The 17,730-nt window shown below is 51.1% G+C and overlaps 1 protein-coding gene across 1 annotated transcript in view; it reads right to left on the reverse strand.

The window, feature by feature from the left end:
* Nucleotides 1-4: 4 nt before the first annotated feature.
* Nucleotides 5-17,730, reverse strand: part of CHST11 (carbohydrate (chondroitin 4) sulfotransferase 11) — a gene marked incomplete at its 3' end in the record, with an annotated part of 239,030 nt that continues 221,304 nt past the window's right edge. The window contains exon 3 of the mRNA XM_005861692.1: nt 5-847. Within this exon, the coding sequence (XP_005861754.1) occupies nt 5-847 (843 nt within the window). The remainder of the gene's footprint in view (nt 848-17,730) is intronic.

The raw sequence follows: 17,730 nt of genomic DNA on the forward strand, positions 1-17,730 counted from the left end.
ATTTCAGGTAGCTTGGCACTGAGTAATTGAACATTAAAAAATCGAGTTTGTAGACTTCGTACAGCTGCGTTTGGTGCTCCGAGCTGATGTTCTGGAAGAACTCCGTGGTCATTTCGTCAGTAGTTCTTGTGGACTTGGCGTAGGTGGGGAACTTCAGGTAGCTGCCCACCCCCGCCAGCTGCAGGACGTAATTGGAATCCTCCTCCAGCGTCTCGTACTTGCCCACGAGGTCGTAGTGGATGTGGCACGGGTGGCAGAGGGAGTAGACGGTCTGCCAGTGCTCGTTGAAGGGCTCCTCGCGCTGGGTGTGCGGGTCGATGAGATAGGCCACGAACTCCTCGAACTTGACGTCGTCGCCCTTGCGCAGGGCCTCCTGCGTGGCGTTCTTGCGCTGCCGCTTGATGATCTTGGTGCCGTAGCGCTTGTGGAAGGACGTGTTGTACTTCTGCGTGAACTTGTTGCGGTAGGCGGACACCAGCCGCTCGAAGGGCTCGCGGACGAACAGGAACTTCATGTAGCTTTTCAAGCGGTGGTTGATCTCGGGGATGCTGTACTGGTTGAGGGTCTTCAGGTTGGCCGAGACGTGCGCCTCGTTGGCCGGGATCTCCATGGGGTCGCTGTACTTGCCCCGCCCGGTCAGGACCATCATGAGGCGCTTCCAGTTGGTGCAGGCCACCTTGGGCACGTAGCAGTAGATGAGCTCGTGGTCCTCGTCCACCACCAGGTGTTTCAGGTCGTTGGGCGTCAGCACCCGCCGCTTGCGGCTCATGGCGCTGTTGGCCCGGCAGGTGTCGGTGACCTGGTCCCGGCGCATCTGGTGCAGGACCGCGCTGTTGGACAGCTCCAGCTGCAGAGGGGACACAAGGGGGAGGAGAATTCAGTACTCGGGCGGGATGTTTGCACTTGGCCACAGGCATCGCCGTGACGGCCGGAGCAGGCCACTGAGACAGCCAGCGGACCACTAAGTGGCCTACGTCTCCATCCCTTATTCTTGCTCTTGGTTCCACCATCCTTCCTTTGTGGAATAATATAATGATCAACTCTATAACGTATGCATCACCCTCTACGTGCCTGGCATTTGCTACAGCTACATAAATACAGTTTTTCTTTTTTAAATATATTTTTATTGATTTTAGAGAGGGGAAGGGAGAGAGAGAGGGAGACTGAAACATCAAAAATGAGAGAATCATTGATCAGCTGCCTCCTGCACGCCCCCTACTGGGGATCGAGCCCGAAACCCAGGCATATGCCCTTGACTGGAATCAAACCTGGACCCTTCAGTCCGCAGGCTGACACTCTATCCACTGAACCAAACCGGCTAGGGCTATACAGTTTTTCTTTTCACTGTACAACAAATTTGAACCGTTGTTGATTTATTTAGTATCACCAAGTACCTGCCATTGTGCCAGGCATCATGCTGCCAGGCACTGCAGATGCAGTAATAAAACAGTACAATGAGGTAACTGCCCCTTTGAGTTTCCAGTCTCGCTGGGAAGAAACTGGAAAGGGAGGCTCAGAGAGGTTAAGTTACTAGCTTGAGATCACACAGTGAGCAACACACAGTCAGTATTCAACTCAGGTCTGCCTGGCAAACAAACCCACCCGCTTTCTACTCCAGCACCCCATCTTCTTGAAAGCAAGCAAGCACGGAGGGCTGACATTTGATTGCTCTATTTTGATGCAAGGGGGGTGGGGGGGACTGTTCCTACAAGCCCGTCACTGTGGACATCTGTTGCTTGTTGCTTCCTCTGGCACCAGGGCCTCGATTTTCCTCGGGGAACCTGTTCTCCATTCTCAGTTCCCTTCTCTCTCAAGCTGCCGAGCTGTGTGGATGGCCCCTGAAGCATGGGGACAGGGAGGGGCTGGGCTGGGAAGGAAGGGTGCAGAGCAGAAAGACACAGGGATGTATCAGGGTGACATCATCTGAATACCTAGGTCTGTACGTGGCTGAAACCAGACCCCTGACTCCTGGGCTTTTGTTACATTAGTTAATACATTTGCTTTGCTGTGTGAAGCAGCTGGAGTCTGGATGATATTATTTGCAACCAGAACATTTGGGTATTTGCACGTGTTGCCTTTGAGCTTGTCGTTTATGCCATATTCATCTATCCAGTCAGATGTGTGCAGATCTAACAGTGTACAAGGCCCTCACTCTATTCTGCTCCGCTGGGAGATCCGACCTTTTCCTAAAGGGCTCACAGGCTAGGAGGCACCAGGCCAGAGCTGGCAGCCTGCATCGGGCCAGAGGGAAGATGTGTGTGCTCCTCTACATTCTAGGAGCAAAAGTTTCTCCCCAAAAGGCCATTCACTTCCAGGCGGAACCAGTTCTCATGAACCACCTAGAACAGCGGTTCTCAACTTGTGGGTTGCAACCCCGTTGGGGGTCGAATGACCCTTTCACAGGGGTCGCCTAAGACCATCAGAAAACACATATATAATTACATATTGTTTTTGTGATTAATCACTATGCTTTAATTATGTTCAATTTGTAACAATGAAAATACATCCTGCATATCAGATATTTACATTACGATTCATAACAGTAGCAAAATTACAGTTATGAAGTAGCAACAAAAATAATTTTATGGTTGGGGGTCACCACAACATGAGGAACTGTATTAAAGGGTCGCGGCATTAGGAAGGTTGAGAACCACTGACCTAGAATAAGAGACAGGAGACCAGATCACCTTGGTGCGCCTGCATCTTGGCCTCCAACACCCTATTGTTGCAGGCCAGCCCTAGGTCATGGAATTCACTATTTATTTTGAACAGGAAAGCGATGACTTTTGCATACCCTGACTTCTTAGCGGATCTATCCCTCACCTTAAGAAGAACGTTCATGCCATTAAAAACAAAACAACAGATTGTCCTAAAGGAAAATAGAAGGACCAGGAAGGAAAAGGGGGCATCAATTTTGCCCGTTTGAATCGCTATGGACAGTTTTGAAGGCAATAAATTATTAAAAGAGCCGAGAAACGGGGACTCAGCACGCCTCCCACCTCCGCCGCCCTTTTCCCAGCTCTTTTCAGATGGAGACAATTCTCGGTGCCTTCTGCGTCCCCAGGGAGGGAGCATGTCAGTTAATACTGCATTCAGGACCACAAAGCCGTGAAAAATAGAAACGATAGCAGCGTATCGCTTTACGTCCAATTGTAGAGACAGAAAATAACTCAGTGGGGCTTTGCCATGTGGTATCTGAGGTTTCTTTCTCTCCCATTTCCTTCTTCTCCGCGCCAGCTGGCGTGGCGAATGGCACACCTGTAGCAGCGAGTCCCTGAGGACTCGGAGGCCAGAGTCAAAGAGAACCAGCGCCTTCTCAATCGAGAGACACAGCCAGGCCCCTTCTAGGAGGAGGAAGTCCACCTGGGCCTCCAGTGTTGAATTGTTAGACAAACTATTTTTAAAAAATATATATTTTATTGAATTTTTACAGAGAGGAAGGGAGAGGAATGTAGAGTTAGAAACATGGATGAGAGAGAAACATTGATCAGCCGCCTCCTGTACACTCCCTACTGGGTATGTGCCCGCAACCAAGGTACATGCCCTTGACCGGAATTGAACCTGGGACCTTTGAGTCCACAGGTAAACGCTCTATCCACTGAGCCAAACTGGTTAGGGCAGACAAACTATTTTCTAGAACTTCTTATTTTAAAATAAATACAGACGGGTGTTGGTTTAACTTATTAAAAATACAATGTTACTTAAAATATGCACAAATATAATATGCACACGTAGGTATATGTGGCCCAAACAAATGTGAACACTGAAATGGACAATATTAACTGATGGACGATGTTGTTTTACTGGAACCGAAGTCCTGTCGGAAGCGTGTGGGGTGCTCGCTGTCTGCTGGGGCAGGCTCCCGGCCAGCTGATATCCATTCCCCTGTGCGCACGAGGACTCAATTTCCCCACCACTTCTCATTTCTAGTTACTGTAAAACCCAGCCCCCTGTAACACCACAAGATCTTTACTCGCTACAGATTCATCATGTATCTACTTTCTGTCTCTGCCCATTTCTAATTACCCCAACAGCGATTTTTAACCTTTTTTCATTCATGGCACACATAAACTAATTACTAACATTCCACGGCACACCAAGAAATAGATTTTTTGCTGACCCGACCAAAAAATAGGTATAATTTTGATTCATCCACACTGGATGGCTATTGTTATGTTGCCTGTTGTCATTTTTTTTTTTACTTGACAATCTAAGAGAAAAGAGGTCAGTGCCCTGACTAAATAGTCAGGTGTTGTGTGTTGTAAAAATTATTACGGCACACGGGTTGAAAACCACAGGCAAACAGCAATTTCTAACCTTAAAAACGTGCAAATCTGGCCCTGTCACTTCCACACTGGTCCCCAAGAAGGGCTCACAGGAGCTCCAGTAACAGGAATAACTCCAGCAACGGACAAGTTCTCTGTGTATCACCCACAGGGATGGGGCGACAAGAAGACAAGGGCATGAAGAGGACTCGCTGATGAGCAGTTTGCTCCCTTGTCACTGAAAGAGAACACCTGTCTTTCCCAGCCATGTTTTATCAGTTCCACTCAGCAGAGGTTTGTTGATCTGGTAACTCTCTGAGCTGTGAGAGGAATCTCTTCCTCTTTCACTCCCTTTCCTTCTCCTCTTTTTTTTTTTTTTCTTCCTAAAGGTATTTGAAGCCAGCATGAAGGACATAGATGCAGAATAAAACTGAAATAGAATAAAAAATCAAATATACTAACTACACAGGCTGTGATTAAAGACCTCCCTCGGTTGTGGGCTTCCTAGTAGCAAGGGCAAGAAGGGAAATGTGATTTAATCTTGTTTTTGTGCTCAGAAAGGAGCAGCATTCCAAATGCTTGGGGCAGAAAATGGACAAGATTTTAAGCGACTCAGAAAGTTCAGTCAGCGAGGGAGGTGCTTGGATTCCATTTTCTCACTTTGGAGTATTCAGAGGGTTGCTTGCCCCAGCTGACTGAATACCAATGTTACTATTCACTGCCGCCTAAAGTCCACAGAACGTTCCAGCATTTACAGAACACTTTCGTGTACGCCATCTCATTAAAGAACCCACTGGAACTTCTCCAGAGCCTGCTAAAAGAAGGTTTATATTTAACACACCAGACCATGTTTCCAACCACATGTCATTTTTGGGGGGCTGGCTACCGCCAAGTATTAATACTTCATGTTAGTGGTTCTCAACCACCAGCACACGTGGACATCACCTGCAGGGCTTGTGAAGATGCAGTTCCTGATTTGGTAGGTCAGGGATAGGCCTGAGAATCGACATTTCTAGCAAGTTCCCGAGTGTGGAAATTTGCTCGGGCTCCCATAACAGAATACCACACACACACTGGGTGGACGGCACAGCAGGAACTTATTTCTCACAGTCCTGGAGGTGTGGGCAGGGGTGGCCTCTCTCCTTGCCTTGCACATGTCCGCCTTCTTGTTGCCTGGCTGTCCCTTCCTCTTCTGACAAGGACACCAGTCCTACTGGATTAGGGTCCGCCCTAAATGGACTCAACTTAATCACCCCTTTAAAGGCCCTGTCTCCAAATCCAGTTACATTAGAAGAGCCTGGGGGACGGGACTTCAACATGTGAATCTGGAGTTGCGGGGAGCTCCTCCCACCAGGGGAGGCGGAGGCTGCTGGCCCGGGACCCCACGTTGAGAATCACGGCGCTGCACTGTGAGGAAAGGACTGTGATGTGACATCCCTCACCCATTCGTAGCTCTTCCTAATTACAGAACACGGAACCCGGGTTCGTCGTCCACAGCCAAGAGCGTCCCAGATCTGCCTTCAGTTCCAGCCCCGATCCCCCCGCCTCCCTTTCATCTCCCGAAAGTATAAATTAGGCCAGAGCGAGGGCTGGTTCTAGGAAACCGTGGACACGGCTGCAGGCTCCCGGCTGGGTCCTGCCTTCTCGTTTGGATGCCTATTTTTAATTTGGACATTTAAAAAAAGGCAGCTATAATCAGTGTAGGTACCACATTTAGGGGCTGTTTGAAAAAGTCTTTCAAACTTTCTGGCGTTTCATCTTAAAAGGAAGAGAAGCTGGTTGCCCTTCAATTAAAACATCTTCTGTGGTGTTTACATTTCTCTCACGCACGAGGACCCAACCAGAGGCGGGAGCAGCCTCCCAGAGAACAGTGGCATCCCAGAGAGAAAGGTAAATTCGGAGGCATCAGGTGAGGGGGGCTTGGCCAAATCTGCCATTAACAACCGTTAGCTTGGGCCCAGCCTCGGTTTCTCCACTTGAAAATCCTAATACAAACTCCCCCACCCCACAAGGCCCTCATTGCTCGACCATCAATCATCCTGTGGCGTTTAGGATGGGGGAGGGGCAGAGGAGACCCTGACAGCCTGACTTGCTGTGATGCTATCATTTCTTTCAGGTACAGAAATTCCTAAACTCTCATGAAAAGGGCAACTCATGAGGAATCACTGGTGAAACCACACCCACAGCAAAAAAGAGGTACACAGTATAACTAAGCATACTAGCTACCATTTACTTACTATGTTCCAGCCCCTGTTAATCGTTAGCGTTCTAAATAAGATTAGTGTTCCCAATTTATGGATGGGAAAACTGAGGGGCAGGGAGAATAAGTAACTGGCTGACGATCAGGCACTAGACACTGGGGCTGGGGTTCAAATCCAGGCAGCCTGTGCTTTGAGACCACGCACTGTGCAGCCTCCCACGGTCCGAAGACCCACCTGGGGGGCACCAGCTCCAGGGCAGCCCTGAAATCGTGGGTCTCAACCCTGGCCGCTCACTGGGACCACAGGGGAGCTTGAAACTCCAGTGAGGCCTGGGGCCTACCTCAGAGATCTGGTGTACCTGCTCTGGGTGTGCTCAGCTCTGGGGATGCTACAGCTGCCCAGGCAGGGACCCCTGCCTGAGCGGCTTCAATGCCACAAGCTACAACCTAAAGCACAGACTGGACGCGAGCAGGGACCTGCATGTGACCTTGGGCGAGTTGCACCTTCCTGGTCCTCAGATCTAATGGAAAAGGGCTTTCCACTCAATAGGGCCAGAGGTCAAAGGTCTAGAGTAGCGGTTCTCAACCTGTGGGTCGAGACCCCTTTGGGGGTCAAACGACCCTTTCACAGGGGTTGCCTAAGACCATCGGAAAACACATATATAATTACATATTGTTTTTGTGATTAATCACTATGCTTTATGTTCAATTTGTAACAATGAAAATACATCCTGCATATCAGATATTTACATTACGATTCATAACAGTAGCAAAATTACAGTTATGAAGTAGCAACGAAAATAATTTTATGGTTGGGGGTCACCACAACATGAAGAACTGTATTAAAGGGCCGCGGCATTAGGAAGGTTGAGAACCACTGGTCTAGAGGGTCACGGGTCTCGGATGTCTTTGGGTGTGTCCGTAGGGAACCACTGGGAATCCTAGAATGCTTAAGCTTCGATGTTTAGAAAAGAAAGGAGAAAGATATTGGGCCTTTAAAGAACCAATCTGGTCTGAACCTGCTGCAGAACATAAAGCGTTCAGGAAAGAGGTGAATCCAGGTTAGTTGACATGAACATTGCCAGAGGAATTGGTTTTTTAGGATTTGAACCCATCACAAAGGGAAACACCTGTTTGATTGCAAGGATGGAATCTCCAAAGCAAATGGAAGGAAAAGGTGCAATGGGTGGGAAGCCCTAGGACATGAGGCGGGGGTGCAGGAGACGTCTTGTGGAGTGACCCAGGGCTGGGCACTGACCAGGCTCAGCTGACAAGGTGAGCCACGGCTCTGAGCTCCGTGGGCAGAAACAAGCGAGTCCAGGAAAACCTCGCTGTAAGGGACTAATTCAGGCGAGGGGCGTCTGTGAAAGCCAAAAGTCCGTTATATAATAAGTAGGTTTTCCGAATGCGTCTGTTAAAAAATTGACAAATTAGTTAATTTACTTCTTTTTACTCATGCAGACACATTTGTGTAATTAAAGTTATGTATGAAACGTTTAATTTCACAGAAAAGTTTCCTATACGTGTCACAGTAATTTTATATTTATACTGAATAGGCCTTGTAAATACGCATTCGCCAGGCGCCACGAGTAAACAAATGCACACGGCGGGGGCGTGGCTTAGGGGGCGTGGCCTAGCACACGTGGGAACATCAGTGGCTGCAGAAAGTCAGGTCAGGAGACAACAGAACCCATTACCCTTGCAGTGCGGTGTGGTCACAGGCTAGTCATCCCCGAACATTGTTTACAGGCTGCACCTCCTGGATTTAAATATGTAGACTTTAGTTGTAGATATGTAACATTTATTTATGTCGGCGAAACTACTACAGTGTTTTTTCCAACATATGGCCTATTCGCTAAAATGTGTTAAAAACAACACTGAATTAATAACAACAAAAATAACCTGTTAATTCAAGCAAATCTTGGTTAAAAGCATTTTAAAATTAACAAGGTGTTAATTTCCGCGTATGACATAGGGACCAGAAATTTTGTCTGTTAAATCCGAAGTCGGTGAAATCGAGGCCCACACATGGAGGGTTTACTGTAAGAGCAGTGGTTCTCAACCTTCTGGCCCTTTAAATACAGTTCCTCATGTTGTGACCCAACCATACAATTATTTTCGTTGCTGCTTCATAACTGTCATGTTGCTACTCTTATGAATCGTAATGTAAATATCTGATATGCAGGATGGTCTTAGGCGACCCCTGTGAAAGGGTCGTTTGACTGCCAAAGGGGTCGCGACCCACAGGTTGAGAACCACTGCTGTAGAGGGTCCTTTTAGGCTTGTGGGTAAGGTACTTCTTTTGTGTGCGGGGTTTGAATCCGGTGACCTCGGTTAGGGTCACAGACTCAACTGCCCTCCAGAGTGGGCAGGGTGTCCCTGGGCCACTGGGAGGTGGGGGGATGCCACTTCAGCCTTACCCATGTCGTCATGAGGGAATGGGACCCCGTCTTTGAAGATCTTTCAGTTTCTGGAGAGAAGCCAGAAAACCAGACTGTATGTGTCATCCCTGCATTCTTTAATGTTAGCTACAATTGAAATAATTTTTTTTCTTAAATGCTGTGGGCCAAATTGTACTTGTTGGGGCTGGGTTTGCCTGTGGGCCACCAGTTGGCGCCCTCACCCAGGCATCTGAGGATGGGGCCAGGGAGGAGGGGCCCTCGCGGAGTCTCTGGCCCAGCTTCCTTGCTCATGGGGCAGACTGCAGGAGCTCCAGAGTGCAACCATGACACTGACCATCAGCAGCAGGTACTGAGAGAAACCAATGGAAGCTCAGCTCTCTCAGCCTCTCCCGCCGCCCGCCTCACCTGCCTCTGTAATACTCATTCCAATTTACACACTTATTCTGTGTGTCTCTCCCGTCTAGAATGCAAACTCTGAGGGGGCAGTTGGCTTCAGTTTTTGGTTCACTCTGTATCCCCAGTGTCAGCCCATAGTAGGCCCTTAAAGCAGCAGTCGCCACCCTTTCAGACCTTATGGACCACCAGTGTCCATGGACCACTGGGTGGTGACCACTGGGTGGCGACCGCTGCCTTAAAGCTTTGTGGAATGAATGAATGCATGCCCGAATGAATGACTGGGGGACGGCGGGGATTTTTAAGGCCACCAAATGCCTGATGAGGTTGCACAGGCTTCCTGCCCCTGCCCCGGCCGCCCCACCCCACCTTCCCACGGAGGGTTTCTGGCACAGATCCTGCAGCCGAGCAAGAGCTCAGCATCGGCCCAGCGGCCGGAGGCCAAGAGAGAGGCAGCTGGGCTCTGGGTGTCGGGTGGAAATGGGCTCCGGTGACCGCAAAAGCCTTTGCTGAAGGGGGAAACTGGTACTTTCCACCCATCTGGCGAGGCCAGGAAACAGGAGGAGGGAAATCGTGAGAGGGCGTGCGGCACCAAGGGCTGCCCTGGGGTTTTGGCGTGGGGTGCAAGCGGCCAGGGCTCCCCTCCAGCCCGGCCAGGTGTGGCTCGAAGGCCTCCTTTCCATCTCAGATCAGCTGTTTGGGCTTCCGGACGCCCGGGAGGGTGCGGGAGGGGCACAGGAACAGGAATGGGGTGGCTGCCAAGCTGAACTGGCCTCCGATGAATGGTGGCCCGGAACAGGGACAATGGTGGGGAAGGGATGCGGCTCCCACACTGCTGGGGAGGCTGGGTTTCCAGGGAAATCAGAAGTCAGAGGGCGGGCAGAGTGTGCACCTGCTGACTGAGCTGAATGCTGGCAGGAGAGAGGGAGGAGGGGTCCGCTGCGCAGCCTCAAACTGCTGAGGGCGCCCCAACCCATGCGCCTCCCCAAGGGCAGTGCTATTCAGGGGCAGGGCGCTGTGACACCCCCAGCTTCTCCATCTGCTCTCTCCCTCCTTGGACCAACAGGCTCTGTTGACTCTTCCTGCTTCTCTTCCCAGACTCACCAGAATGTTCTATTCATATTCTGTCCAAATCACTTGACCTTTTCAGGCTTGCTTTCTATCTGTAAAATGGGGACAATTAGAGTGTCTACTTCTCTGGGTTGCTTTAGTTCCGCGAGAGCCCACCAGGAAAGCACTAGCCTGGCGCACAGAAGGCACGCGGTCAACAGTCCTCTTGATCACTGTACGTATTAGAGGGTTGCTTCCTAAGTGGCCGGCAGCATAGCAGGCATATTGCTCCGCCTTCCTCTGCCTCATGGCAATTCTCCATCTTCAGGGTCGCTAAGAATCACCGCAGGTGTTCGGTACAATGGGGACTCCTGAGAAATTGTGACTCAGTGGGTCTGGGTGTCCTAGGTACCTGCTCCTGACCACGGCCCCGGAGGAGGGATCCTGCAAGGCCGCTGGCCCTGCGTCCCACTGAGAACTGCTGAGGCAGCATTTGCTTTTACACGAGCGGGTCTGCAGTGAACGTCCAACACATTTGTCATCTGTGCGAAATGTCTGGCTCGCGGCCATTCAATATCTCGCTGACACAGAAGACAGAGGCAATCGGAGGCAACGTGGATTGGCAGCTGAGCCATTCAATATCTCGCTGACACAGAAGACAGACAGAGGCAATCGGAGGCAACGTGGATTGGCAGCTGCTAAGCACATCGGTGCTCTGCGGAGCAATTTTCTCGGTATGCAGAGATTAGCTATTCATATGTACCAGCAGGCTCTACAGCGTGCTTTGGAATGTCAACGTGAACTATGGATGGAGAGATCCAAAAAGGTCACCTTACTTCTTAATCAAGTAGCACGTTTCAACCGTATCCCCTTTCCCTATTGTTCCATAGGTACCCGCGAGCCACTCTCTCGGGCTTTCATGGTGCATGTTTTGTGTTTCTTTCTTTCATAAAGAGGAGAGGCTGAGCCAGCTCTGCAGATGGGGCCCCAAACCCTCCTCCCACCCCTGCCCTGGAGGCACTGCCCCCTCTCCCTCCCTCCCCACCCCCATCCCCAACACACCTGGGCCCCCACGGAGCCATTTCCACCACCTTGACCTCTTTGAAGCTGCTCCACCCTGCTCAGAGTTACATCACCGAGAATGCAGGGAGTTTATCTCATTTCCCTCCTCCTGGGCCTCAGGACAGGGCCTGGGCATCTGTCCATCCAGGTGCCAGGCATTCAGTGCCCAGCACTTGCAGGGCTTAGAAAAGGGTGAACAGCCTTGTGCCCACACATTAGTGCCGTTCCAGCACGAAGATTTTTTGTCTCAGTCACTTCACTGCCTCTCCCTCTCCCAAGGATGGTCCACTTGGGAGCTTCACGGAAGGCCACCGTCGAGCACTTCAGGAGCAAACACATCTAAATTCACCTGCTGTGTAGTGAGAAACGTACAGGATTTTTTTTTTTTTATCCTGGGCTGCCTCTCAGGTCACGTCTGGGGCATACAAATACACATAACACACCATATGTGATGTCCTGGGCTTCGACCTGGGGCCCAGACATGAATAAGACGCCCTCAAGTTAAGATCATCGGAGTGCAAACATCCTTGTCCCAGAGCTTTCAAGTGATTCACTCCCCTAGAGTCTTAGGAACGCCGAGCTTTGAGTTGGAAAACACCTTTGCGATCATCTGATCTCATGTTCTGATGTGTAGATGGCAAAACTGAGGCCCAGAGACGGGAACTCCCTGGAGCGGCAGCCCTAGGCCTGGACCCCGTCTTCCCTTGTGGGTGTGGCTGCTGTATATAGAGAGAAACATCTATTGTGAAGAGTGGAATCTTCTCTTTTCACCCACCCAGCAGCCCTTGTTGATGGCGTAGAGATGAATTCGGGGACAGCATGAGGGGTGGTACCCAAGTGCCATCCACGTGGTGATAAACCACCTCCGTGAGCTATAGAAGACGTCCTTGCTACCTTCTACCAACCTAAGGGCAGTGTTTTGGTGACACACGTGGGGTCATAGTCAGTGGAAATTCTAACACCAATTTTGTTTTTAAAAAAGAATAGTGACCTTGTTTGGGCCAGTGGAAGGAAGAATTAATTTTAGGATAGAATTTTTTTATCTTCACCAGAGGATATATTTATTGATTTTAGAGAGAGAGGGAGAAGGGCGGGGGGGGGGGGGGGGGGAAGGGGGGGGGGGTGGGGGGGGGGGGGGGGGAGAGAGAGAAAGACATCTATGTGAGAGGGAAACATCGATCGGTTGCCTCACATACATGCCCCGACTGAGGATTGAACCTGAAACCTAGATATGTGCCCTGACCAGGAATCGAACTGTAACCTTTTGGTGTACAGGATGATGCTCCAACCAACCGAGCCATCCAGCCAGAGCCAGGATAGAATTTTTATAGAAAATTAGTGCCTCCCTGAACCCATTAAATAGACACTGAGCAAACATGGAGAGCTTTTGGTTTCTCACCCTGCCTAGGAAGCCCAGGATTCTGCTGAGTGGACCTGACACAGGGGTCGGAGGTCAGATGCTGGAATCAGGCCGACACACCTGGCCGTGACTCCTGACAACACCCCTGACTAGCCACGTGACCCAGGGGCACTCGCCCATTTCCACCCTCCCCGCCTCAGTTTCCTCGTCTGTAAGGTGAGGGTTGATAGTAGCACACACGTCACAGGCTGTCATGAGGTTTAAAAGAATAAGGTCTGCAAAGAATCAAGCATATCCCCTGGCCTGCAGCTGCTCTTCATGCACAGGCAATTAATAATCAAAGTTAAAAAAAAAATAGATCTTCTTTACTTGTATCTGTTTCCATCAAGCAGCAGACTGGGACTTAAAATCTGGCTCCACCACCTACCGGAGGTGGACCTTGGGTTAGTTACTTAACACGGGCCTCAGTATTCTCATCTGTAAAATGGGCGTATAAGACAGCACTGACCTCCTAAGGTGCTATGTGATGCTGAAAACAGCTTCCTTTATGTTCAATGCACTGGGGGTGTGCAGGGGATGGCACCAAAGGCATCACTCATCTTGCATTCAGGCCAAGGTGGTTATGAAATGATCAAGAAGTCCCTTGCATTCACCTTCCTTAACTAAGCCTCCGTACCAACAAGGAGGGAGAGTGGCTGATGTCACTTGTCCTTTCACTTCCCCTGCCTTTCCAGGGTGGAGGCCAGATAGTGCTGAGTACAGGGCGGGGCGGGAGAGAAAGCCCAGGCCCGCATGTGCCCGCACGCCCGGGCTCTGAGCGCTGTGGAAGGGCTGACACCTGGCCTCTGCCAGGCAGGCACACGTTGTCTCTGGCCCCCAGACCACCCAGCCTGCTGCCTGCAGGCCCCACCTGGCCCCTCGGTGGGATCTGGATTGGTCAGCCCTCTCCCACTGGCCAGCGGGTCGCTGACCTCCTGGTCTTATGCTCCATCCCTTGGGAGGCCACCTCAACCTGGCAGCTGCCCCCAACCTTTTCTTTACTCATCAACAAGGCCCTGGGGGTGATGGTGGGAGGAGGCTAGTGCAAAGCAAGGTAAGGTTTGTCTTCGGGGAGACACATTCTAACAGGTCACAGACGAGGAAAGGAAGACTTTACAATGCAGTCTGTGTGGCAGCTGACAGGTGCTAACTCAGGGACTGGCAGTACCTGGTGTCGGACTCTGAGACCTTGCACTGGCTAGCCCAGAGGCCTGGGGCTTTCTTAACTTCAAGTCTCTATTTCCCCATCTGCAAAATGGGTAAACAATAGCCCCTGCCTCAAAGGTGGCCGAAAAGATCAGAGCTATAGTATTCACTCAGCATGTAAGTCAAGCATGTCAAACTTGTGGCCCGCAGGCCGTACATGGCCCACAACGAATATTTTTGTGGCCCACCCAATATAACACTAAGTAAGAAACGTTTTAATAAAAATTTCGAACTTAATTTTTACAATCTCCTGTTGTACATAATTATTAATAACGAACTAAAATATTCGCTAGTGAGTTATAGTATTCACTCAGCATGTAAGTCAAGCATGTCAAACTTGTGGCCCGCAGGCCGTACATGGCCCACAACGAATATTTTTGTGGCCCACCCAATATAACACTAAGTAAGAAACGTTTTAATAAAAATTTCGAACTTAATTTTTACAATCTCCTGTTGTACATAATTATTAATAACGAACTAAAATATTCGCTATGCCAAAACCGGTTTGGCTCAGTGAATAGAGCGTCGGCCTGCGGACTGAAAGGTCCCAGGTTCGATTCCGGTCAAGGGCATGTACCTGGGTTGCGGGCACATCCCCAGTGGGAGATGTGCAGGAGGCAGCTGATCGATGATGTTTCTCTCTCATCGATGTTTCTAACTCTCTATCCCTCTCCCTTCCTCTCTGTAAAAAATCAATAAAATATATTTAAAAAATAAATAAATAAATAAATAAATAGGGTTAGAAATTTCAAAACCGAAAAAGTGCCACTTGCTGGCTTTGCTGGTGGCTGGTGGCTGCCTGACAGAGGGTTTCCGTTTCTGCCCTTACCCTCACCACTGACCACAGAGCCAGCCCAGGCCTGCGTTCAGCATGTCTCTATCGAAATAAACCTACGTTTCTATGAAAATTGAAGCTTTTGTTTCTTTGCGGCCCACATCAACGTAAACCTTGTTTATGTGGCCCGTGTGAGCCTTTGAGTTTGACATGCTGATGTAGGTGCTCAGTCACCTGGAGCTCATTATCTCACAGGCGGGTGTGAGGCTGGAGTAGGATCAGAGCTCAGGCGATGCCTTTCCTTGGTGGGGACCGATCTCCCCTGGAAAGGGCAGCTCCTGCGAGGCCGGAGAGGGGAGACAGGAGCTGGGCAAGAGAAGGCTGGGGAAGCAGGGGGGAGCGGGGGAACAGGAGGCGCAGATGCAGCGTCAGCGACCCCAGGGCACCTGTGGGTGGGGCTCGATGGCTGTCCCTGCACCGGCTGCACCCAAAGTGGTGGAGCCAGGCCGACCTGCGAAGCTGCATGAGCTGCGGGGCCCACGGAGGCCGAGGCACCCCACAGCCAGGCCTTCCAGAAAGGAAGCTTTGCAGACATGACGACCCTGTGGAGCGAGGGAATCTCTTTTCATACACTAAGTGGCATTCTCTGAGACAACACAGCGAACAGAGAGCGCCAGAAAGCAAGTGGGTCAGGGTCTGGGGAGGGGAGCCGATTCCCATGAATGAATCTACTCCCTGTGCTGGCTGAATCCTCCATCGGATTCAGCAGCTCCAGGGAACAAAGGCACCTGGGGACGGCGGGGGACAGGCCGCCAGCCTTCCCAGGGGAGAGCCATGCCCGCCCTCCTCCCGGCTCACCTTCCCTGCCCCGGCTCCAGGCTGGGCCCTGGGAACAAAACCAGGCAGAAAAGGATCCCCTTGCCTCCATTTCTTCGGAAAAATGTAAAAACCAGTCACTCAAAAGGAGGCAGGGATGTCTCCAGTCTCATGTCTCCGGCACTGCCCTCAGGAAGCACTGGGCAAAGGGTCAGTGTGAGGTTTGGAACAAAACAGAATGATCTAGAAGAGTCTGGACCAACTGACCACTCATTAGCAAGTCCATGACCCCAAGGTGGCCTACAAATTCACCTGCAGGCTCAGGTGGAAGAAACCCAGGTGTTGCATTGACTGAGGTCAATGTTTAGTGAGCACGAGCCATGTGGCAGGGGAGGGACCGGGTCCCGCGGGGGATCACATATGGGGGGGCGGGGGGACAGGGATGGACCAGAACGACCCCAGGCTGGGAGACGGAGGCTCCGCGTGGCGGTGGACTCTTGCCTGGAGGTGGACTGAGAAATTAACTGGTACTTGGGGGTACCTGCCTCTTTATGGGGAATTCTTCATCCTTCAATGGAGTCGTGGGTAATCAGAGCCAGAGTGACAGCCCGAGGGCCAGCTGGCCAACATGGAGTGACAGCGATGCTGACGGCCACGCCCACAGCCCCAGACCCGTGCTGGCATGCACCTAACTCTCTCTGATTCTGATAACTCTGTGCCGTGTACACTGACACCCTCCATTTTACAGATAAGGAAACTGAGGCCCAGAAAGTTAAGCAACTTTCCAAGGTCGTCGGCCTATCTTTGCTCTTTGACCCAGCTTAGCTGTCATATTTGCTTTGTTGAGAGCCACTGACATGCAAGAGTAGAAGCCCAGCTTCATGGTTTGAGAATTCTTGTCCCATACGGGCCTCCTCACAACACTCTCCACTATGCCTGCATGTTTTGTGCCTCAGCGCAGTCCGTGTCACACGGGACGTGCTGGTGGGACCTTTCTGGTGAAGGGATGGGAAGGTACTGGGTGCCCACCATGGGCCAGGCATTTGCTAAGCACTTGGCAGTCACTGTGCCAATTAATTCTCACAATAACCTGAGAAGTGTTACCCCCACTTTACAGATGAATACACTGAGGCTCAGAGAGCTTACATACAAATCTCAAGGCCCACAGCTTATAAGAGGTGGGGCCTGGGTTTGGCCCCGGTGGTCCAGTTCCGGAGCATGGACCCTCAGTCTCACACCAGTGACCCCCAGGCTGACCTTCAGCTGCCCGCCTTTTCGACCTCATGCCCGCTGGGAATAGCCCGGACCACACAGGCTGGTCCACAGCCCGGGTGCACCTCACGGGGCAGGCAGGAATTCTGGGCGCATGGAGACATTCGGGCAATGATTACTGAACTAAACTCTTAGGAAGGGAGCTCTGATTAAATATTCTTCCCAGAGTTTCGAAAATTCCCATAACTAGTTAGCATGTCCCATAAAAATCATCTGTCAATGGTGTTAAAGGGAAGTCAAACTTTCTTCTCAAAGACACTACAGGTTTCGAGGGTGTAAGCCTCGGGCATGGGTTCTGCCTTCTTGTCCCCAGAAGCCATATTCTGTTTTCATCAAGATCCGAAATGAAGACGCCTCACTCAGCAGAGGGACCCCTTTCTCCCTGGGTCTCACAATCGGATTTTCAGGGTGTCTCACATGGACTTCCAGCACATCCACAGCTTTGTTTAGGGAATTACAGGGGGCCCTGTCTCCCACGGGCACCTGGGTGGAGTTCAGAACTGAACCAGCCTCCAGAAGCCCGGGCGTGGCCAGCTCAGGGCAGAGCGGAGCAGTCACAGCCGTGCACGTGGGCTTCCCGGGGTGCCCTGGAGGGGGGGCCCGGGCCGCAGCCCACCTGCTCCCTGGGCTCCGCCACAGCTCAGTCAGGCGGGGTGCTCTGCACACAGGCCAGGATCCAGAAGGGCGGGGCATTTTCTCTGAGTTTTATAGAAATTTCTAACCAGAAACATCTGGAAATACATGGGACCAAGTTGGATGCCTCAGGATGAAGCTCCGGCTCAGCCAGGCCCGGCATTTGCTGGGTGAGCCTGAGTCACTGACCTCTTCCCAGCTGCCTCCTCTGCAAGATCTCCCCTTCCTTCCTTCCTTCCTTCCTTCCTTCCTTCCTT

The sequence above is a fragment of the Myotis brandtii genome, unplaced genomic scaffold (assembly GCF_000412655.1).
Source record: "Myotis brandtii unplaced genomic scaffold, ASM41265v1 scaffold155, whole genome shotgun sequence".
NCBI lineage: Eukaryota > Metazoa > Chordata > Mammalia > Chiroptera > Vespertilionidae > Myotis > Myotis brandtii.